This window comes from Emys orbicularis, chromosome 10, assembly GCF_028017835.1.
Source record: "Emys orbicularis isolate rEmyOrb1 chromosome 10, rEmyOrb1.hap1, whole genome shotgun sequence".
Taxonomy (NCBI): Eukaryota; Metazoa; Chordata; order Testudines; family Emydidae; genus Emys; species Emys orbicularis.
The window spans coordinates 12144414-12167349 of NC_088692.1; the positions used below are offsets into that span (position 1 = coordinate 12144414).

The following is a 22936-nucleotide window of genomic DNA, read 5'->3' on the forward strand; positions in this document are numbered from 1 at the left end:
GTTTGGAAGGGAAGGAGAAAGAAGAAGACAAACTGTACACAAAGAATCCACAAAATCACAGAATAGGGAATCATGCGATGCAACATTGGAATACTCCAGACCTCAAATCTCTGCCCAACCGCCACCCCTTTTTATATATTTTTCTTTTTTTTTTCTTTTTTTTTTTTTAAAAAACCAAAAACTTTTTTTCCACTCCATAGGTTTGTTTTTTTTAAGAGTCTTTGTGTTCAAATTTGGTGCGTATCTCATAAACATGAGATCTTTTGTAATCTCTTTCTCTCTCGTATATTATATAGACTAATTATAGATTTTTCTCATAATTTATGGTTGGTTGGTTGGTTTGTTTGAAAGACAGTCTGGATAAAAATAGCTGCTGCGGGTTTCTTTTGGTCCAGTTAGTGTTAAGTCACGAGCTGCGTGAGGACTCAGGACTTGTGCTGGGCAGACACACCTTTCCAGTAGTCTAGGATGTCGTGAAGATCCTCATCTTTGGCAAACTGGACCTTTTTGCGCAGGGCGTGGCCGGCCGCCATATATTCCTCCTCGTCTTTGTGCCGCTTCCGGTTGAGTTTGAAGCGCTCCCAGATGCTGTGCGATGGTTTGCATGTGTACTCTGGGCTGGAGCTGTAGCTCAGGTTGTGATACTGGGGAGAGAGCTGAGAGTAGGCCAGGTCTCTGGGGCGGGGTCTGGTCAAAGGTTCCAGAATGGAGGGCTTACGCCCGCCCATGCTGTCGTGCTGCTCCCCCTGGTGTGAGCCCGGGTAAGAGTGCCGATGTTCGCTGTACTGTCGGATCTTCTCTGCCTCTGCTCGCAGAATGGCCGCCGCCGGTGTCACAGTGAGGATGGTGTCTGCGGTTGGGGATGTCTTCTCAATGTACTTGGCTTCTGACTTGTGGCCGGAGCCCTCAGAGCGGAAGGATCTGGGGCTCCGTATGGAGCCGCTGGAAGAAGTGCTGGAGCGTTTGGGAGGTGCCTCCATGCTGTGATGTCTCTGCAGCGGGTGGCTGTAACTTTCCTTGTACACAGGCGACAGGAAGCCATGTTTGCCAGAGATCTGTTCCGATAAGAGTACCAGCTGAGGCTCAGCGGTGGAAATCGCCCCCGATTTCACCCCCTGGAAGGAGGTGGACTCTGATTTCAAGGCATCAATGCAGTTGTTGATAATCTGGTTCACCTTGTCCACCTCCTTCGTGATGGTGGAGATCTCAGCCACGGAGCTCTGGCTGTCAGGCGGCATGGACAGCTCACACTCTCGTCGCTCGGGCTGCTCTCCTGTCCGCACTTCCATGTAGTTGCCCTTGGTGGCCTTGGGGGTCTCACTGCTGTCTATCAACTTGTACTGCTCGACTTCCCCAGCAGAGGGCAAGTAGGGGATGCGGGTCACTGTCTCCACACCCAGCATCTGCCCCTGGGACAGCTGGGTGATACTGGTTGTTTCTATCTCTGGCCCATACTTTAGCTCGATGATGGTCTTCTTCATGCTGCCAGCTGCCTTCTTGTGCTTCTCCTCCTGCTGACGCCTCTTACGGAGGCAATAGTACACCACCCCCAGAACAATTACCATGCCGAACAGGCAGCCCAGGATGGTCATGATATAGTGGGTGGCAGTGGAGGGAGTGGGCACTGGGTCCTCTCTGCTCATTTTGTTTGGGGAGAGGGTGAGGCAAGTGTGGTTGTACCTTAAGACGTGGTGGAGGGAGACCACACAGTAGGTGTAGTCTCTTTGTGCTACAAGGTTAGTCAGCTCAATGTCCTCCTTCTGTTTCTTCAGCTTGGTGACGATGGAAGAGAAGCCATTCTCGTACTGCGCCAGGATGTACATCTTGCTGAACGGGTACGGGATCTGCACCGTCAGCGTGGCCGAGTTGTGGGTGAGATGCTTCACCCGGATGTTGGGGCGCATCTCCGTCTCACCCATGGGCGTGTGGAGGGAGACCTGGGGTGTCGTGCCATCCCCGGAGAAACACTCTTCATCAGAGCATGGGCTTTCTGACGGAGCTGTGGTCACTTGGTACCTGGGTGGGATAAAGCGAGGTATCATGGTGTAGGAGCTGCCAGTGCAGAGGGTGGAGAGCATGCCCAGAGCATTGCGGTAACCGGTCCGGCCTTGGCCTAGCAAGAAGTAGCCAGTGTAGTCTGGCGGGGAGTCGCACTGCATGCGGTCATAGGTGCGCGTCATGTTGGTGAAGCCTTCCAGCCATTGCAGGAAGCCTAGGAGTTCACAGGAGCAATAGAAGGGGTTGCTGTAGAGTTCACAGACTGAGAGTTTGTTCAGGCCCCTAAAGGTGTTGCTGTCCAGTCTCTGGATCCTGTTCATGGACAAGTCAATGTTCACTATGTTGGGGCACTCCCAGAAGGCATTGGGGGTGACTGCCTCAATGAGGTTAGCCTGGAGGTAGAGGTACTCCAGCTTTCCTAGGCCCCGGAGGATTCCCTCGGTCAGGTTCCTCAGGCGGTTGTAGCCAAGCTGCAGCACCTGGAGGTTAAACTGTCCTGAGAAGGCACCATCCTCGATGTAGGAGATTTCGTTCTTCGTCAAGTTGAGGTATGTCAGGTTACCGAAGCGGCTGAGTGAAGAGTACTGCACGCTTTTGATCTTGTTGTCGTTCAGTCGCAAATCCACAATGGTGCTGTTGATTTGCTGAGGGATGGACTCATAGGGGGGCTGATTCTGGCTGCATATAGCCAGCCAAACGAAGCCCTTGTCGCCCTCGATCAGCCAGCAGTCTGCCCGCACCCCGCCAGCGTGCAGCAGAGAGACGGCCGCCACGCACACACACAGCGCTGACGTCACTGCCCACCGACGACCTGCCATCTGGAAGGGCAACGCGGAGAAGGAGTTCCCTTATCTGCTGGAAGTGGGGAAGGGTGCTGAGTCGGAGAGCAGGGAAGCCTTGGGTTAATGTTCCTTGGGCACCTTTGCTTTTCTCTCCCTTCTCCTCATGGTTTGGATCCAGTGGGAAGTGTCCAAAGGAAAAGGAGAACCTCGTTGTCCAAGCTGCCCAGTGACCACCCACGGGGTGCCACCACCACAGGCTTATGGGGGGCGATCCTATGATATTGGCCCTTCTGGCATCTTGTCGGGCTTCTGCTGAAGTCAGGCGGGGCTGGGTAGGTACTTGGAAGGGGACTCTCTCTGGTTTAGAGACAGGCTTTTCTTTCACTTTCTACAGTGCCTCTCCTTGTTTTCTTTTTGCTGCCCATCTCCAGGTTGGCACCGGGCTTCTTCTCCATCTGCCTCTCCGTGCATCTGTCTGTCTGTCCCTCTCAGCGCCCTTGTCTGGTCAATGGGCTCACCTGCAAAAAAACCAAACAAAACCAAAAAACACAAAAGCGAGACAAAATAATGTTTAAGGGCATTTGTTACACTGCAGCAGCTTCTGGGGCAGCGATGAGACTGGCTTTCCCAGCCCTGCTTTTCCATTAGCACTAGGTGCCAGGTTTTTTAACATGGCGTTCATTATTTATTTATTGGGGGGGGGGCACACATAATTGAGTCTGCAGTTAATTTTAGGCACAGATGCTGGAATTTCGATGTCTAATGATGTGACGTCTGTATGCACAAAGCTGGTAGTTAGCCATCTACGTCCTGGCATTTGTGACCTCAGTTATGGCAGGATTTCACCCACTAATTGGATGCAGGTTGAGGCTTCTTCCAAATTCTGCCTCTCTCTAACTGTGCCTGTAGCCGCTTGGTACCTAGGATAAAACCCAGCACTGGAATCCTAAGCTGTTTCTAGGAACGTGGGTGGTAACTCCAGGATATGTTTGTTTCCAGGGAACATCCGAACCCCACCACTATCTTGATCCTCACCCTCCCCATCATATTTGTCTTTGTGGGGGTGACTTCCAACCCTCCTCCCCCTTTTGCTGTCTCCAGGATCTCCTCCCTTGGATGTTCAGTGTCAGGAGGGGAGGAAATTCCAAGTGGTCACTCCCCCAGTCTTTTAGTAGCCTAACACATATACAAAGGGCAAAGAGAGACCCTTCCTCGCCCACTATAGCTGTCTCTGCTCTAAGGCCGGGGGCAAGCAGCTTCCCTGTAAGACTCAGGAGAGTGGACAGGGAACCCTTTGGGGATCCCGGTAACGTCACACTACTAAGGAAAACCTCAGAATTCCTCGTTAACTTTTGCTACAGAGTTCTGAGTAGCGCTGCTCAGCATTTTCCACTGAAATGTTTTCTGGGTTTTTGAGTAAAGGAAAATGTTTGCAGAAAGTGTCTCTGCTTTCCTCGAAGAATGATGTCTCATTGGAACACGGAAATTGGAACATTTGTTCGGTTTCCGACAGCTTTTGGCCAAAAACATTTAGGTTTTGGCTTTTCAACAAACAGTTGAAATTTCCAGTGGGAAAAAAATCCCATTTTGAAACCAGCTCTACCCCTGAAGGACTCACTAGCTAGTGTGCTGTGCCTTATGGGGGACTAACCGCCTCTGAGCTTACTGCTCTTGAAGGAGAAAGAGGCTTTCCCTTTACTGCTGACCTTTGGTTGAGAAAGCTACTTCCTGGCCTTGAGATTTGGTGGGGCTGAAGCCATGTCTGGAAATCCTCCATTCCAGGAAACAGTAGGAGGAAGAGCAGAATCTACCAGGACCTGGTGAAGCCATAATTGGTAAGTAGTGGGGTGTCCTGGGCCTTAATAGGGGTGGTAGTTTGTGAATTTATCTCCTGTGAATCTTCTTCTGTCACATTTGCAAAATTTAGCAAATCTGGAACCGGGGGCTCAGGTAGGGTGGGCCCGGGGCTCAGAGTGGGGTCAAGGGTTGCTGTGAATATTTGCCAGCTAGAACACTAGTACTCACGCTGCTGTCTGGGAACCCCCCAGTGGCCCATGAAGCACTTCCTGAAACTCCACACAGTGAAATATCTTGAGAACCACGTGGGAGGGAAGGTGGGTCCAGAAGAGAGTCTCTCTCTCCCTTTCACCAAGGGCTCTGCAGAACACATAGGTGGTTGTCCCTAGGAACAGACACGCTCCCAGGATTTCATATGCTCACTTATTATACTCACACCCAGCATTCCGGTAGAGCTCTCATCAAAGCTAGCCTACAGCCTGGGCTTGGCCAGGTCCTCTGCTCCCGGGTGTCAGGAAATGACACCTGGGTCATTTGAAAGCAGCCAACAAACTGGTTCATAACTCACAAGTGGAAAAGAAACCAGCAAGTTGCCTGGATTTCAGACCCCAATCCGATCCGTGCAGGTAGAACCTGGTTGCATGGGAGAGCATGCAAAAGTTGCCTTCTTCCCAGGGTAGCTGCATGCTGCTTGGGCCTGTCCTTTCCCAGATATTAGGAAATAACAGATTGAAAAATTAAGCTGCTATTACTCCCTAGGACTTGTCTGGCAGTGGAGCTGTCGCTCATTAACGTGCACTTTTAACTAATCCAGTCTGTTTTCCCACCTCCCACCCAGCACTGGGGTAGCTACATCACTCTGTGCTGGGTGGGGCAGGTCGATGAGTCGTATGAAACATGGCAACAGTGGGAATTTCAGGCCAGATTCTGCCTCCTCCCATTGAGCAGGACCTCATGCTGAAAGCAGTCCCGCTGAAATCTGGCCCTTATTTTCCATCTCAGACTCACAGAATATGAAACAGAATGTTTTTCAAAGCTGAGGACCCTGTTAACCAGTCACACTTTATAGCCTGGTAAACAGGCCAGTAATAAACAGTTGATTTGTCCTTACTGAATAGCGAACAATGAATATTCCAAAATGGAACAGTTTGTTTTACGTTACATGAATAACAAAATCTGCTCTAACTTCAGCTGTTTGTGACAGGAGACTATCCAGCCACAAGTCCCCCCCAGCTGGAGAGACCTTGATAATGTCTTTGGAGAAAGCCAAAAGCTACTGACCATAGTGTCCCATATGTAGGCCAGGTCTACCCAAGAAACTTTTGTCCGTCTAGTAATGTTAGGGGCGTTTTTGGTGACATTTCTATACCAGCGAAAGCCCTAGAGCGGAGGCAGTTAAACTAGCAAAAAAGGTGCTTTTTCTGGTAAAGCTTATTTTGTTTGGTGCATGGTGGAATAAGTTGAATCTCAACTGGGAGAGTTTGCCAGTATAACTATGTCAGCAACCGTCTTCTAGTGTAGACTAGGCCTTGGACGCAGCATGGAATGGAAAAGGAATTCTGCCCTCGAGCGTTTCAGTGATTAGCCTCAAACACCTTACATCCTCCCTTCGCTAATGGAAGGAGCCAGAGGTTAATGACTACAGCACAGGTCTGGGAGTCACATAGATGATACTCTCAGATATGCCACTGTATCCCTTGTGGCCTTGGGCAAGTCAATTAACCTTTCCATGCCTCCATTTTTTCTTCAATAAAATGAGGACAATGAAACTACTTCCCTGGTTCACCGGGTGGTGGGAGGCTGAAGTAAAGCACTTGGAACCCTTGATGAGAAGATGGGGAGCTCTCACCTGGAGCTCACGTTGTAAACACACGCCACTGAATGTAATCTCTGTTCACATGTCATGTGGGCTCTGAGCTTCCTCTCTGAGTTCATCTCCTGCCCTGTAAGCCCTGCCCCGCCCCTTTGCATCCTCTCCCAAAGCAGACTTGGAAGAGAAGCTCACAGCTTGTTCCCATTAGGGGCAGGCAAGTTAAGTTGGGGTTGGAAGCCATGACTGATGTTCTTTACTCTGTATATGACACCTTTCACCCAAAAGCTCTCGACATGCTTTACAAGCCAATTGGCTGACTAGGCTGAGATTTTTTGCTTACTCGTGTGGTTAGATTTTTGCTGGCCTAAGAGCCTTCTCCGCTCCGTTTATGGACGGCTGCCAGCCACAGCCGCAGCTCCTCGCTTTCCCCTGTCCAGAGATCGCTCACGTGTTCCCTGGGGAGCAAGCCACCCCGAAAACGGTGTGAGAAGTGCACCCCCCGAGCCATGCCACCCCCTAAGGGCTGGTGTGGTGGGTGCTCTCTCCCCACCCCCACCCCCGTGGGCTGGGACCTCCCTGAGACCCAATACCTCCTGGAGCTCCTGCTGCTTTGGTGCACCACAATACTGCCCCCACATGGGCCTGTGCATTAAAGGCACAATCTGACCTTATACACACTGCAAGAATCCCTTCACTCCCCACTGTTTACCCATCACACAGCAGCACCACACAGGACATCAGGGCAGGGAATGAAGAATCCTGGCTAGTTCCTTCCTTCTCTTTGGTGGGCAGAGTCTCTGCCTCCTCAGTCTCCGAGCTCCCACTTTAGCCTCACCCAGCGCTTCTGAGCGGAACCCTCAAACTCTGGGGACGTCTGAGCCTGGATCTATCCCCCAGAGTGGCTCTGAACCCAGCCCTTGAATCTTGGAGCGGTTCAGCTCTGGATCTCCATGTTGGCTTATCTCTCAGCCCCGGGCCACGTGGCCCACGGAGCTGTACTTTGGCTAAAGGAGCAGGAGCTTCCAGGGAAGGAGAAAGTGGAGACAAAACCACAGCGAGGATAACACAGCTGAACCCAAGACGCCTTCTCTTGCAGCCTGCGCTCCTCCCAAGTCTAACCAGGGTGGAGAAGGCTACTCGAACAGGTTCAGAAATGCTCATGCTGGGTGTTTGCTTTTGCTGCCTGTGTGCTGCCTATCCGTTGATTTCTCTCCAACAACAGAAACTGAAAAAGGCATTCTATCAGCAGCAGAGTTTAATTCCAGCTCATTAAAGCAAGCAATTTGCTGGTTTATTTGCTTTGCAAAGTGTGAATAAAATGACAGCATTAAGGAGATGTAACAGAGGAAAGAGGGGCTAAGCTCCCTCTTTATTAGATTGCCGGGACATGACTGGGGAGCTGAGATGCAGGCCTTGTTGTTTTGCACCAAAAAGATAATTGCTCATTTTGTTGGCACTTGGCAGCGTGCTTCCCGGCACTGTCTTTGGGGTGGGACCAATGTCAGGCGAGGGGCTGAGCATCTTGCAGTGCAAGGGAAGCAGTTAAAGGAGACCTGCAAAGGGTTACTAATTTTGTTTTATTATAATGGATAAAGAAGGCGTAGAAGTGTTCAGTTTCTGCTCTGCTCTGGGCCGTACTTCCCACAAAAAGTGTTTCCTTCTGTTTGCTCTTCCTTTAGGAATAGTGGGCTGGATTCTCAGCTGGCGTCAAATGGTGTAAAGTAGCTCATAGTCTAGGCGGCCCCACCAGCTAATAATCAGATCTATTATATCTCACCTGCCCTGTTTTGCTGGAGGTTTCCTTGGAGGCCTGGGGAAGTAAGCTCTCCCTGCCCTCCACTGAAAGGGTATGGGGTTTTGAATCTCACTCGGTGATCTTTGCTCCCTGCTGTTTGAGTTGGTGTTGAGAAAAAACAACAAAATCTCCACAGGTTTATTCAGCCTGACTAATAAGTTCCTCCTCCCCTGACCCTGGACGACTCCTCTTTCACTCTCTTGGTACTCGTGAGGTCATAATTCTACCAGTTCTGCAGTCATCCATAGAGTCTTCCAGAAAAAACAGGGGAGAAAGAACCGTATTTCTAATGTAAAAACCAACCAGAAAAATAAAACATTTCAGATCTTTTTTAATCCATCATAAAGAAACAAAAAAAGGAACAAAGACACTGCTTCCCTATGGTTGGGATAACAATACCCACTGATTTGACATGATTCATTTAATCTACACCAGAGATGTCTTGCCCTTTGGTTTAATATGGCTTCGTTCTGTCAGGTGTACGTTATCAGTGACACCTTGGCTGTCTACTCCTCCCTAGCTAAAACAGCTGAAGCTCTGCTAAGCTTATCTCAGGAGAACTTTACTTATTGCAGGTAACAAAGCATGGATACTGCTGTATTTCCATTTATGAGGGAATATGGTCAATTTCGGTGCTTGAGAAAATGGGATGCTAAAGCCAGGAAACAAGCTCTGTACGTTTCCCTCACACCCTTCTGCTGATGCACCTCACTCCTGACCTGTGATAGCCCTGCTACGCCCTGGATCCACACGCAGCTTTGCTGCTCCTCGGTCCTGATCTGCAACACCCTTATTATTCCATTCCTGGGCCCTTTACACATCCATGTCAATGGCACCTCCTACAACCAGGGACTGCTGTGGTTTGTGGTATCCAGTAGGGACTGGACGGAGAGCATCAAACTCATCACTTCTGATCTCCAAGAGCTCCAGAACCAGATTTCTTGAGACTGAAGGGGCATCACCCAGGCTCCAGAAACAAGCGTCAGGGTGGTTGGGTTTTGTTTCCATCTCTTGACGTATGGCATCAGTAAATTAGACCCGAGTGGCAGCTGCAAGGGAGCCACCACTGAAATAAACAAAGCAAAGAGGGGAGTGGCGGGGAGAGGGATCTGGGCCGCAGATCTAATAACACGCAGTCTCTGGCACTTGATTCTTAATTGTATTATTCTACTGAATGAGTTATTTCAAGCTGTGGATTAGATTTACTGACTAGGGGCAAAGAGCCAGATTAGCACGCACCCTCTCTCTCTTTGGCGTATCCTTTCTTCCATACCTCTGTTTGTCTCCCTACCTTCTGACTCCATCTGGCCATAGGTCAGCTTCTCTTAGATCCTCTTTCACAGTCACACAGGTCAGGTTATCAATAAATGAAGGAGCCGTACTACAAAGAGAGCAATAGCACCGTGGCAGTGATACATTACAAATGATAAATGTTTAATCATGCAAAGAGGTGGAGAGGGAAAATTTGGCTAACAGGGACCAAATGTTAAAATGAACCCAGGCTATTCATTATGTGTAAAATAATACGAGGAGACAGCTCTAAGATGGCAGAGAAAACATTTATTAATGATGAAGTTTCCCCTAAATGGCTTAATGTCCATTCCGTATATGTCAGGTGCAGAAAGAGTGCTCGCAGGCAGGGTTTCTTCTAATTCATATTCCCGGGATCAGTTTACACTCCTCCTGCCTGGTGATATCGGTTATCATTGCCACTCCATCGAATAACAAAGGTGCCCAGGCCAATCAAATCCAGGTTCCTCTTCAGTACAAAGGTAACATTTGGATTCCTCGCTAAGCGCTCAATACGGCACAGCTTGGGTTTGCATCGTTGTAGTAGTAGGATTTTATGTTTGTATTTTGTATAATTTAGAATGAAGGATAAAAAACAAGAAGATAATAATGTAGCGTGTATTGAATGTATTGATTTATGATTTGACCATATCCTGCCAGCCACCCTTTTTGAGTAGCAGAAAGGAATGACCTAACAGCCATCGGTAGAGATGCATCAGCGAGAATTTCTCTGTGTCTGGACGGATTTCAAGGCAGTAACAGACCTTTGGGGGTCACTACTTTGTTGTAGGTTTAGCATTTTAAAAGAATGCCATGATCGTTTTTCTTTTGCATTTCAACTTGATGGTCCGGTTCAAAATGTTCTGTGTAAATTAATTCTGTTTTGTGTGTGAATGAGGAATGGGTGTTAAGAGATAAGTGTGAAGGCCATCACTGAACCAGATGTTCTAGGGAGAAACCAAAGACAGACACAAGGGCGCCAGGAGGTTGCAACACGCCCTTATTGAAATGTCAGAGGAGGGCAGATTGATGACTCTAAAGATGAGACAGGCACCTATCAATGGGGACAAGATAGCTGTGATCAAAACCAGCATGGGGTAACTCCCTGAGACCAGGGCCGCCCAGAGGATTCAGGGGGCCTGGGGTCTTCGGCGGTGGGGGGCCCCCGCCGCCGAATTGCCACTGAAGACCCGGCACTTCGGCGAGGGGCCCGGGGCGGAAGGACCCCCCGCCGCCGAATTGCCGCTGAAGATCCGGAGCAGAAGAAGCTCCGGGGGCCCGGGCCCCACGAGAGTTTTCCGGGGCCCCCAGAGCGAGTGAAGGACCCCGCTCCAGGGGCCCCAAAAAACTCTCGTGGGGGCCCCTGCGGGGCCCGGGGCCTGGGGCAAATTGCCCCACTTGCCCCCCCCCCGGGCGTCCCTGCCTGAGAGATTTGATGAAAGAACAAGGTAAAGGATGAGAAAGACAATTTAAGAAAACGAGCACTCATCAAAGAACAATTGATTACAGCACGATGGTAAAAAACTCATTGGTCCCAATGAAGGAAAATCACTATATAAACGGGGTGCAGTGCCATGAAACTTTGGGTTCGTCCTGCCAAGACGTCCCTGGAGCATTGTGTCATGACCGACAGAACCCGGCTCCTACCTACCCGTGATCAACCTAGCTGGCCACTAGATTGATCTGGACTCTGGACTGGTAACTACACCTCTACCCTGATATAATGCGACCCAATATAACATGAATTCGGATATAACACGGTAAAGCAACGCTCCGGGGGGCGGGGCTGCGCACTCCGGTGGATCAAAGCAAGTTCGATATAACGCGGTTTCACCTATAACGCAGTAAGCTCCCGAGGACAACGTTATATCGGGGTAGAGATGTATAACATCAACTGTGTGTGTGTGTATGTGGTGTGATTGAATGCACATGCTAATTGTTGTATCTTCAATAAACACGGCGTATTGCCTTTTCCCCTGAAAAAGATCCCGTGTGCTTCTTATAAGCATAACCTCGTGGCCTACCGTCTATACTTGATCCCCAAGGCTTTTGGGCCAGGGCTGAGGCCCGGCACCTCAAAGCGTGGCAGTTCAGAGTCCCGGCACCTCTGAGCTTGCTGTGTCGGTTATGAAAGTAAACAGATTGCTTGAGCCCCAGCCCCTTTCATTACAAATTAAGTCCTGTTGATCCCCCAATGCTTCACGGAGTCAGATAATAGCGTTCCCCAGTCAATTTCACTCGCTCTCCCTGCTATTATTTATTATTTAAGAGGCAGAGGCAAGGGAGGAAAGATATGTTTTCAGCTGAGGTTTGAAGGGAGATGAAGAGGCAATGAAGCAGAGAGATGCAGGGAGGCTGATGCATGAGAGAAGGCTTTTAGTGAGACTGTGGGGAGGGGCACAGAAGAGGTAGGGGCTAGAGAGGTGGAGGCAGCAGGGAGGTGGAACAGACAGGCCAGTTCTGTTGCCCTTGGTCTGTCTGCAGAAGTGCCATGAACACAAGCAGGTGCTCTCTGTATAGACTGAGGGCAATATATGGCCCTGTGGGTTATTCCCGTGCAGTGTAAGTTCAGGGGAGCTGGCATTTTGGGCTGTCATTGACACATGTGAAATGAGTGCCGAGCGGAGGTCAAACACTTCCAGTCTGATTTGGTACATTTCACACTCACTTTGGACTGATGGCCATGACTCCACTCTGGGCAGGATGGTGGAGAATCAGGCCTAGCAAATGCCACTTTGTGGAGCTCAAAACTTGTCCCTTTCCACAACGGAGGGTACAGTTCGCAGAAATTTCCATAAAATCAAAATTTTCAGCAGAAAAATTTTGATTTTGCTGAAGTGTTTCTAAACAAAATATTTCATTTTGGGTCAGCGCAACATTAAACTGCATCTGCCTAAAGTGCTGCAGTGCCTTATGGGAGTTGTAGTTCAGATGCTTCATGCCCCCATTCTCTCCAATGGGCCGGACTCCTTGGCTAGACTACAACTCCCATGAGGCACAAAACACCGAAACAAAATATTTCCATTTAGAAATGACTAGACATTTCTGCATGGGCATGTTTCATAACTTTTCATCCCAAATCAGGACGAAAACATGTCAAAATATCGGAGTTTCCCAGACAACGAAAATGCTGATTTTCTCGGCTCACGTCTGCAGTCATTGACGCTGCTGTATTCCACCCCACACTGCTTAGCGTTCCAGGTCTAACAAGATTGCAGCCCTAGATAGTACAGCTGCAAATCACTGAGTAGAATAATATGCAGTGTTCAAGTAAATGCACAGAATATCTTCCTGGGTAACTGACCTTCTAAAACCAGCTGGTTACCTGTGCATTAAACCAACCTCCTGAAATATCACAGTGAGCAGAGTAAATGTCATATCGAGCTTATGGTAGAGCAGTCAGCTCTTAAAGAAGCAACAAACATAACCATAAGAAGAAAAGAATTAGAGGAAGGTGCAAAGTTTTCAGCGGATGAGGAGAAGCCAAGAACTCTAATCAGGGAGATGCAGATATAACATTTACAGAAAGGAAAAATATCTTTCAATAGGGGAGAATTCCCCTAAAATTGACCAGACGTGCCTTGTATTTAGAAATAATGTGCCTGATTTGCCACTTCATTACTCTAAAGTATTACTGCGGTTAAACAGACATAAAACTGGAGTAATGGAGTGGTGAATCGGCCCCAATATTTCCCCCAGAATAACACAATGATAAACATTAAGGCATTTTTACTTACGGTTCCTCCAAGGCCTCAGTACAATGGAGCAAGCTAAGAGGTAAACAAGGGAACAACTGCCCTATTGTTCTTTCATGGTGAAAGACGCTAAACTGTCTCTTTTCTCTGTGCTGTCGTCTTTGCTCAAACCTTTGCTGTTACTTGAATAGTGTTTTTACTGCTTGAATTTTTAAATCTATTCTTTTGTAAAAGGCCCATATGAATCATTCACACTCCTGATAGCAAAGTCTGCTTTTGTTCAGAAGAACAGCTCTGTGTAAGCTCTAAAGCTTGTCTCACTCACCAACAGAAGTTGGTCCAATAAAAGATATTACCTCGCCCACCTTGTCTCTTTGGTCAGAAATGTTTTTGGCAATGGAGCCAAAATATTAAAATAGCTAGTCAATTTTTTAAAAATGAATTTAAAGCAGATTTTGGTCCTATACCTGCCCCTGAGTTGTCCTGCAAATTTGTGTGGCTTTTATAATCACATTTTCCTAGTATTTTACAAAGTGATTCTCCCTCCTCTTTTTTGCTATGTGAACGATCCATATGATATGGGGAAACTGACATAGGTTGTAATCCCACAATTGGATCCCTAGGTGTGGATCCTTGTGACTATACAGGGGAAACCGTGAAACTGATTATAGATGAAGTGTTAGCAAATACACAAAGGAAGTAATCTGAAATATATTAAATCTGCTAATCTCTTTCAGTTCTAGTATTATCAAGGGTTACCTGTAACAAAAGTGTCAGACCGAAGACTGATTTCTAAGTTGATGGTGTCCTTTTAATGTTCTACTTTAAAAGAAAAAAAAAACAACAACAAAAAATCTTGCATCACAAACAGATATATAAATCCTGGACAGAATCTGATACCAAGGTCCAATCTCAGGCACAACTGGGGAAACTAAATTAATTCCTTAAAGGGTTACAGTCACAATAAAAATAATACTTAAGAAAATTCTTTCCTGTGTTACTAATACCTGTGGAGCTTATTATAACTGAAAGAACTGCAGACAGCTAGTTTATTTGTCTCGCTCTTGCTGTCTTTTGTGTGTTTCATTCAGCTTGTGCTAATCTAGTTCACTTTACTATAAGCTGAGGTTTCACTGTCTGGGTTTTGTTTGCTAGCACAGTGCTATTCTGTTTTGTGTTGGACTAAAGCTGCAGAGGTGCTCCTTTACTCCTCTACATAAGTTACCTGCATCCCAGGTTCCAGCATGGAGGAGAGCAGCCAACTGGTGGTGGGGAGTGGATGGGCAGGGGCAGGGAGGTGCCTTGACTCTACCCTCCACCCTACCCACCACACAGGTGCTTGCCAGCACAGAGGGGGAAGTGAATGGTAGTGGGGAGAGGGCTAGCTCAGCTTACTTCCCCTGCTGGAGCAAGTGTGAGCAGGGACCTAGTTGTGACTTTCTGCCGCTGACATGTGACTCTGTCCTGTTCCAAAGGCTGCACAACTGTGCTCTGCCCCTTACTCAGAGCTTGTGGTAGCCCTGTGCTCTTGCCCTAGGTTGGAGCTGCTGGGCAATTGCGTGCCTAGCTTGTAGGAAGGATGCTTAGTTGCACTGGATTGCTCCAGCCCCGTCCTGTTCCATGTGCATACAGGGCTCGTAAGCAGGCAGGGGGTGAGGGGTTTCCAGTCTGCTGACGACACCCAGCTGTGCATCTCTATCTTGTCCGGTTTGGATGTTGAAGTTCAGCGCTTCTGCCAATGTCCTGGATCCTGGATGAGCGCAAGGTGGCTGAGATAGAACATATTTAAGTGTGTGTGTGTGTGTGTGTGTGTGTGTGTGTGTGTGTGTGAGAGAAGCCCACCTTCGCCGATGCAGATTACTTAGCTGTGAACACAGGTGCTGAAGGGTACTCACAGCTTGGCAGCCGCATGCACGGTTCCCCATCTTGAGGGCGCAAACCCAACACACCTGCAAAAAAGTCAGGTTGGAAGCAGTGGCCTGCTGAAAGTGTGGCCATTTGTGTGGCAGATTCCAGCCTGGGGGACACTGGTCTGGTGTGAGTTAGAACTCTGAAAAATGAGGTTGTATAGGAAATGCTCAAGCTACCTCAACCAGAGGTGGGCACGCTGCTACAGGGAGTCAGTGTGGGCCGGTGGGCTGGGATTCAGTTGACTTGAGCGCTATTCCTGCCTCTGCCACATGGTCTTACACAAGTCACTTCACCTCACTGTACTGTGTGTCCCCTCCCACACATTGTCTGCCCTGGCTATTTAGTCAGTGATGAGCTCCCAAAATCCTAATTACCGGGTCCTCAGCGGCACTTCGGCGACGGGGGGGGTCTTCACTCGCTCCGGGTTTTTGGCAGCATTTCGGCGGCGGGTCCTTCACCTGGAGCGAGCGAAGACACCCCCGGCCGCCGAAGACCCAGTAGGGAACCGCGCAGTGAGTACAAGCCCCAGGTGCCTGTCCCCTCCCCCCCACCCCGCATCCGACCCCAACCCACATCCTGCCCCCGACTGCCCCACTCAGAACCCGCAACCCATCAACCCCCCCCCACTCCTTCTCCCCTGACCACCCCCTCCTGAGACCCTCCACCCTAACTGCCCCCCAGGACCGTACCCCCTACCTAACTCACCCCACTCCCTGTCCCTTGACTGCCCCGACCCCCCATCCACCACCACCCCGACAGACCCCCGGAACTCCCACGCCTACCCAACCCCCCTCCCCGTCCCCTGACCGCCTCCCCAAAACCTCTGCCCCCTCCACCCGCACCCTGTCCCTTATCCGACCCCTCCTCCCAGCCCCGGCCCGGCCCCCTTACCATGCTGCTCAAAGCGGCAGGAGCTGCAGAGCTGCCCAGAGCGCTGGCGCGGAGGGGGGGGGAGGAAGCGGGGGAGGGGCCAGAGGAGCCTCCCCAGCTGGGAGCTCAGGCGGGCCGGACAGGACAGTCCCGTGTGCTGGATGTAGCCCGCGGACCGGAGTTTGCCCAGCCGCCGGCCCCTTTAATAACCGGTTCTACTCAGGCTTCTAAATTTAACAACCGGTTCTTGCGAACCGGTGCGAACCGACTCCAGCTCACCACTGTATTTAGTCTGTAATCTCTTGGGCGGCACGGACTGGCTCTTACTGTGTGTATGTACCGTGCCTAGCACACCAAAGCGCGTCTTGGCTGGGGCCTTTACTGTACTACAAAAAATGCATAATAGATAGAGAGTGAGAATCACACTCCATACCTCTTTGCATCCCTGCTGGGTAACAACAACTTCCATAGGCCGTGGAAAGCTAACGGACAAGGCACTGGGATATGCCAGGATGCCTATCATTGGCATAAGCATTTCATATGCAGGTTGCCCAAGATGAAAAAAACCAAGCTAACCCAGAACACTCACCCTCTCTGGAGGAATGGAGTTTATCGTTAATAATCTACTGCTAAAAGGGTAACATCTGTTTTGGACAAATTGTAATGAGATTTCAACCCCAGGTGGAGGGAGGACTCCACAGTAATAAATGACTTGCTGTATGTCTAAATAGTTTTAATTTTTTTTCTGGCAGAAAGAGCTGCTTTTCACCTCAGGCTTCCGTTCGCCAGCTCTTTTTGTTTAATGATTGCTATTAATTTCCAGGGTGGCAGATGGATTCTAGTCTAGTGGTGTTTGAAACGAGAACAGCAGCCCGTGAAGGTGTGTGCTTGCCATGGGTATGTCCGTGCCACGCGTGTCTATCTGGGCATGCCACGTGTGTGTTTGCTTCGGGGAAAAGTTACCGCTGCCTGATGGATGCTCACACATGAGTCTTGATCTCTTTCTCGCCTTTGAAAGGGAAGGAGAATTGAATTCTGTGCTTCCTGTCACTGGGTCTGCTGCTTTAGGCCCTGATTCAGCAAAGTACATTGAGGTCATTGGGACTTCAGGGTGTGCTTAACGTTAAGCACGTACTTAAGTGCTTTGCTGAACTGGCGCTTTAGTGACCTGAGAACAGTCTCATCAGAGTGGGGTAAATGCTCACTACCAATACATTGAACCAGTAGTTCTGCTCTCAGTGGTTTGGTGTTGTCAGGTAGGTTGGGCAGAGAATGTGGTCTTAGCCCATTTGAAAACCATTTCTGTAGCTCCGGGGTGGGAAAACTACGGCCCGTGGGCCGCATCTGGCCCTTCAGATGTTTTAATCCAGCCCTCGAGCTCCCGCTGGGGAGCAGAGTCAGGGGCTTGCCCCGCTCCGCGTATGCCATGGCTCTCGGAAGCAGCGGCAAGTCCCTCCTCCGGCTCCAACACGTAGGGGCAGTCAGGGGGCTCCGCATGCTACCCTTGCCCCAAACACCACCCCCACAGCTCCCATTGGCCAGGAACCATGGCCAATGGGAGCTGCAGGGGTGGCACTTGCGGACACGGCAGCGCACAGAGCCGCCTGACCAGAGCCTGCACCTCTGGCCCCCTCCCGCGCCCCAACCCCCTGCCTCAGCCCTGATCCCCTCCCGCCCTCCGAACCCCTCAGTCCTAGCCCAGAGTACGCTCCTGCACCCCCAACCCCTCATCCCCAGCCCCATCCCCCAGCCGGAGCCCTCACCCCCACACACACACCAACCCCCTGCCCCAGCCCGGAGCCCCTGGGGTGTTGCAACAGGCTGCAATGGTCACGACAAGGCAGCAGATGGGCCAGACCCCCTCCTGCCCTGCCACAGTGCCTCGACCCTGGTCTGGAGTCAGAGGGGAATTCACAGGCCACGTCCCTTTGTCTCCTTACTGTGGCTGTGCCGATTAATGCCAACTGCGTGAGAACTGGATTGAGTCCAATACCCGCCTGTCTGTTTTGGTGCCCATCACTATCTAAGCACCAAACACAGGCCACCCAATAGCCATCAGTCACAGCTTGCGACCACAGTCCACTTGAGCTGGATTTGAACTGGTGACCAAGCGATAAAAGCCTCTGGGTGCTGGCCTCAGTCCCCTGAGTTAGCCAGTCTGCCAAAGCTGGGACCGTCAGTGGGGCTATGTCTACATTACGCAGCTTTTAGCGACATGGCTGTGTCGCTATAAGGCGCGCAGCGTAGCCGCTGTTTGTCAGCTCTCCTGCCGACAAAAATCTTCCACCCCCAACGAGCGGCATTAACGTTCACCCCAGTGCTTGTTGTCGGCAAAACTTTTGTCTTTCAGGGAGCGGGGGGTTAACACCTCTGAAAGACAAAAGTCTTGTCGTTCAGTTGCCAGTGTAGACAGAGCCTGAGTCTTGTAGGGCGTGGGAGATGGGCCCATCAGACTGATCTGGACATGAATGGCAAACCCCGTCGTGGTGAATCATGTGGTCTCACCACTCCCAGTGGCAAGACTTACATTGGGTGGGAGCTTCCCACTGACCAGAGGGAGGGAAAAAAGCCCTAAAGCCCTAAGAATGGAGACTTCTGCTCCAGTCCCACTGCTGCTGCTGGCTCTTTCCTGAGAGATGCTGGAGAGATAATCCTGATTAATGCCAAGATGTGACAGCTGGGTTCTCCCTCGTTTCCCATCCCCCCATTCAGAGCCATTGCACAAGCCCGGCTTCCCGTCAAGCCTGGCATAAAGTGCCGGGTAGTGGACAGATGCCAAGGGCCATGTTGTGTATCGGAGACGGTATGACAAGGAGCCCGGCTTAAGTCTTTTCACTAGCTGCCCGGTGCTAGTGTCAGTCAGTCAGGTGCACGACTATACTAGGATATCAGCTGGCCTAAGGGGGGGGGCAGAGGGAGGGGGCGCGGAGGTTTCTATGTGCTAGTGAGCCAGGCCCTCAGGAACTGATGACAGGGGGCAGAGATAGAAAGTGCAGCATCTCAGGTGATGCAGATAATCTCCTTTAATCTCCTGCTCAAAATAACCCAAAGTCAAGTAAAGGAGGGATTATATGGCCTAACACTGTTATCGCTTGTGTGTGACAGACTTAGCTGCCTCTGAAGGCTTGCGGAGGGGGAAGAGGAGGAGTAGCATTACTGGCCTTTTGGAACTGCTATGTCTATGAATAACCTGCGTTGTGAGCCGCTACCTCAGCGGGGAGTAACTCTGGCTGGTGCAATCCACGGGGCCTGTTCTTGTAGAACGCACAGGAATCGCCCCTCGCAGAGGAACCAGAGTCGGCAGTCAGCTGGCAGAATCTCTGGTCTGCCATATGCCGTCAGAGCCTGCCTCCCTCACTCCCTGGGTCTGCTGGGACCGAGAGCCCAACCACAGCAGTACCTCACCTTGCCTTTGAGAGACCCCCTGGCAGGGCAAGCCAGGGTGGCGTTATGGGGTGAGTGTCAAGAAAAACCTGTGTATTGGGCGAGAGGAACAGCTGGGTATGAACTTCAGTAATTGGAGAGGGAGGAGAGAGGTTCCAGATCAAGACAGGGCTTTCAGACCAACAGCAACATCTGATCCTACATGCCCATTGGCTCAGTGCTACTTACATTAGTTTGTTCTGATTTCCTTAGGGGACAGCAATAGCCCAAAGCTGGGCAGGAATTTTCTGACAAAATATGTTTTCATTGGAAAATGCTGATTTGTCGACAGCGACACTTTTGTGACGCTGTCATTGGAGATGGTGTCTCGGGTCCAGGATGGAATTGCTGAGCGAGAGAGAGAGAGACACCCCCGTCCCAGAATAGCCGTAGGCGTGGTGGTTTGGGCACTCACCTGGGATGTGGAAGACCCAGATGGTTCCTTGCTCTGCCTGATTCAGAGCAGGACCTTGAAGCTGGGTCTCTCACACCCCAGGTTAGAGCCCTCACCACCAATAACTTCAAAAGGGCCTGGTTTTGGCCCAGTGTAGAATGGGCATTTTTCTGACAGCTCAATCCGCTTTTCAGGATGGCGAGACTGTTTCCCACCCAGCATTAATCAACACCCTCAAGGAGAGAGAACTATCAACACTTCCATTTTACAGATGGGACAACTGAGGCACAGAGAGGTTAAATAACAGAGTGAGTGATGGGCAGCATCAGGAACAGAGCCCTGGCTGCTGATTGCTAGTCCCCTGCTCCAACCACTAGCCCATGCTCCTTCCCTGCTCCCTGCCTCCTTTCATCTATCGCGAGCCCCTCTCCTGGCGCTGTCTGTCTCAGTCATTCTTTCTGCATCCCAATCAAGTGCTGGCAGGTGACTTCCTGGCCCTCCCAGCCCTTTGGGGGCATGCCAGCAATGTCCACCTTGGTGTCAATCCCCTCTGTACTCGAGCTGCTGGGAAAAACGCAACCGAGCAGGCTCATTCATAAGCTCTCAGTGCCTCTCAATAATGGCTGCAAGGCAGTGGCAGTGTGGAGCTGGCCTTAAGCAGGTACTGGCAGGGGGGCGGGGGGAGAGCGTCTTCCTTTTAATGAGACTCTCCCTGCTTAAAAGAGAGAGCAGGAGAGCGGCCATGGCAGTTTAATAAACTCCAGCATACAGATTTAATCAGACGGCTCATCGTTCCTCTGCACTGGGATGAATATATTAAAAACGATTCAAACTTTCCCCTTTTGTTTTTCATTTGTATTATGTGCTTCGGTGCGATAAAACATCCCGGGGCCAACGCACGAAACAATAAAGGAGAGATATTAAAGGGAAGGATAACATTCATCTAGCGCAATGCGGCCTTATCCTCCTCAGGAAGGAAGGTTGCACGCAGGCGCAGTATTAGAGGGCACGGCGCTATCAAACCCAGCACCAAGAGCGACGCTCAGCTTGGAGACACGCACAGGGAACGTTCTCGGGGCTGGTGGAAGGCGTCGGCCTACTCGACTTCCAAGAAGTGGATGGCTCCCTTTTGGGGCTCCACCCTTAGGCCTCAGAGGAGGGGAGGGGCCACAAAGACACAGAGGGCATCTTGGGACAACTGAAAATATAATGGATGGGGCTGCGGTGCTGAAGGTGTCTCACGGACAGTGCTGGAGGTGGAAGGCTTGTGTCTAGCTACAGACGGGTTCATGGGAGTAAAGGGCTCCTCACATTGCCCCACGTTACAGCTGCGAGAAATTTTGGGCCAGACCTTCTTTTTTGACAAAGAATGCAGGTTGCGTAACATCAGACCCATTTGTGACTGCATGTGGGTTTTGCCTTCGCAGACAGCAAATTGTTTAAAAAAAAAAATCCAAGTGTTGCCTCGCGACGCTTCCGAAATGAGACTTTTTGATTTTTTTCAGTTTGAAACGACTTTTGGTTTCAAGCTTTTCTTTAGTTTGATTTTTGAAAATCAAAAAAACCTTTTGAAGGGGTCAAAAGTGAAATGAAATGGTTGTGCTCTCAGTCCAAACGAAATGTTTTGTTCGACCCAAAACAATGTTTTGAACTTTTGGATTCCCTGAAAATTTCAAAAATTCTCGTTTTGGGGCTGGCCCCGAATTATTCATTTTCCTGACGTTTTGAAATTGCCAATGAACTAAAAAAAAAAAATGTTATTCACCCAGCTCTATGCCACCCTCCAGACCTGGAGAGGCCCCTCTAGAAGTAGGAGGGGAGAGAGTTGTCTACACAGTTGTGGGCCTCTCTGCTGAGTCTGCCAGCACAGGGGCCAATTTGATGGAGTTTTTTTGGCAAGAGGGGCACCTGCCATCTAGGAAATGAAGCACAGCTCTGAGCTCATTGCCCATGGGCCTCCACACAGTCAGCACATGGTGCCAGCTGGGGCCTTTTCATGAAGATGGAGGAGTTGGCCATGATTTATGCTTATCTGCTAATCAAATCTATTGCAGTGACCTTTCTATTAGACAGGAGTTGAAGCTTCACGCGGGAAAGAAATGCATGTCCTCTTCCTAACCCTGCTCTCTACAGGCGCCTAGCTCCCACCCTGCCCATCTCTGCATGGTTTGGCTTCCTCAGTCAGAATCTCTTCCCTCTTTCTTCCTCCTTCTCCACTTTCATGATCTGACTTGCTGAATAACCAGCTTCCCATCGCTTCAGATCTCTCTCGCCCAAGCTCTCTCCTATCGCCTTTTCCTTCCGTTTGATTTCATTTGCTGTTTGTCCTCCACTCGATTTCTTTGTCTCCCTCCCTTTCACCATGCACCTCTCCTCTGTGACAGCATTTCCTCCTGGTTTCTGCTCTCCGTTAACTCTCTCATTCTCCTGCACTCTCTCCTCTCACTCCTTTCTTCTTCCCATCAGTCGCTCTTCCCCCATCTCCATCACACACTTTCACTTCCTGCTCCCTTGTCAGGCTCTGACTTTGAGCTGGAGCTAGAAACTGGATCCCAGGTGCTGTTTTTTCCTAATTAAGTGGAAATAAATGTCTGCGTTTGCACATTGGAGCTGCAAACCACCCAAACATTCCAGTGAACACTGAGCGTGGGAGTTCTGAACAGGAGGGGGGCGCTTTCGTGCAGCACCCCTTGCTGCCTGGACTGCACACTGTTCTGGGCCTTTCATTGCCTCAGAGAGACTGGCGGTTCAGTGTGTGTGTGATGTTTGTTGTCCGTTCATCATTGTGAAGAGAAAAAATGAACACCACTTTGTAAAAACCACACTTGTGTGTGCTTACATTCTTTGTGTGTGTACCTGGATACATATGTGTGGGCAGATCTTCATGATGTTTGTGTGTCTGAGGCCATCCCTGTGTGTATACATATGTATGCATGTACATCTGTGTGCACACAGCTCTGTTCATGGCTGTTTGTATGCATGAGTCTGTGTGTGGGTTCGTATGAGAGTCCAGGCAGTTCATGGCTGTCTGTCTGTCTATGTGTGCCTGTGTATTTATATCTGCATACATGTTTGTGTGACACTCTGCATGTGTGCATATGTTCATGTGGGAGGGCATCCATGTTCATGTCATCATGCACCCGTGTTTGTGTGTAGGTCAGAGATTAA

General features: G+C 50.0%; 1 protein-coding gene across 1 annotated transcript; it reads right to left on the minus strand.

Annotated features, from left to right (window-relative positions):
* Window positions 1-425: 425 nt before the first annotated feature.
* On the minus strand, window positions 426-2816 carry ELFN1 (extracellular leucine rich repeat and fibronectin type III domain containing 1). Its single transcript, XM_065412760.1, has one exon. The coding sequence runs from the start codon at window positions 2814-2816 to the stop codon at window positions 426-428; it is 2391 nt and encodes a 796-aa protein (XP_065268832.1).
* Window positions 2817-22936: the final 20120 nt, after the last annotated feature.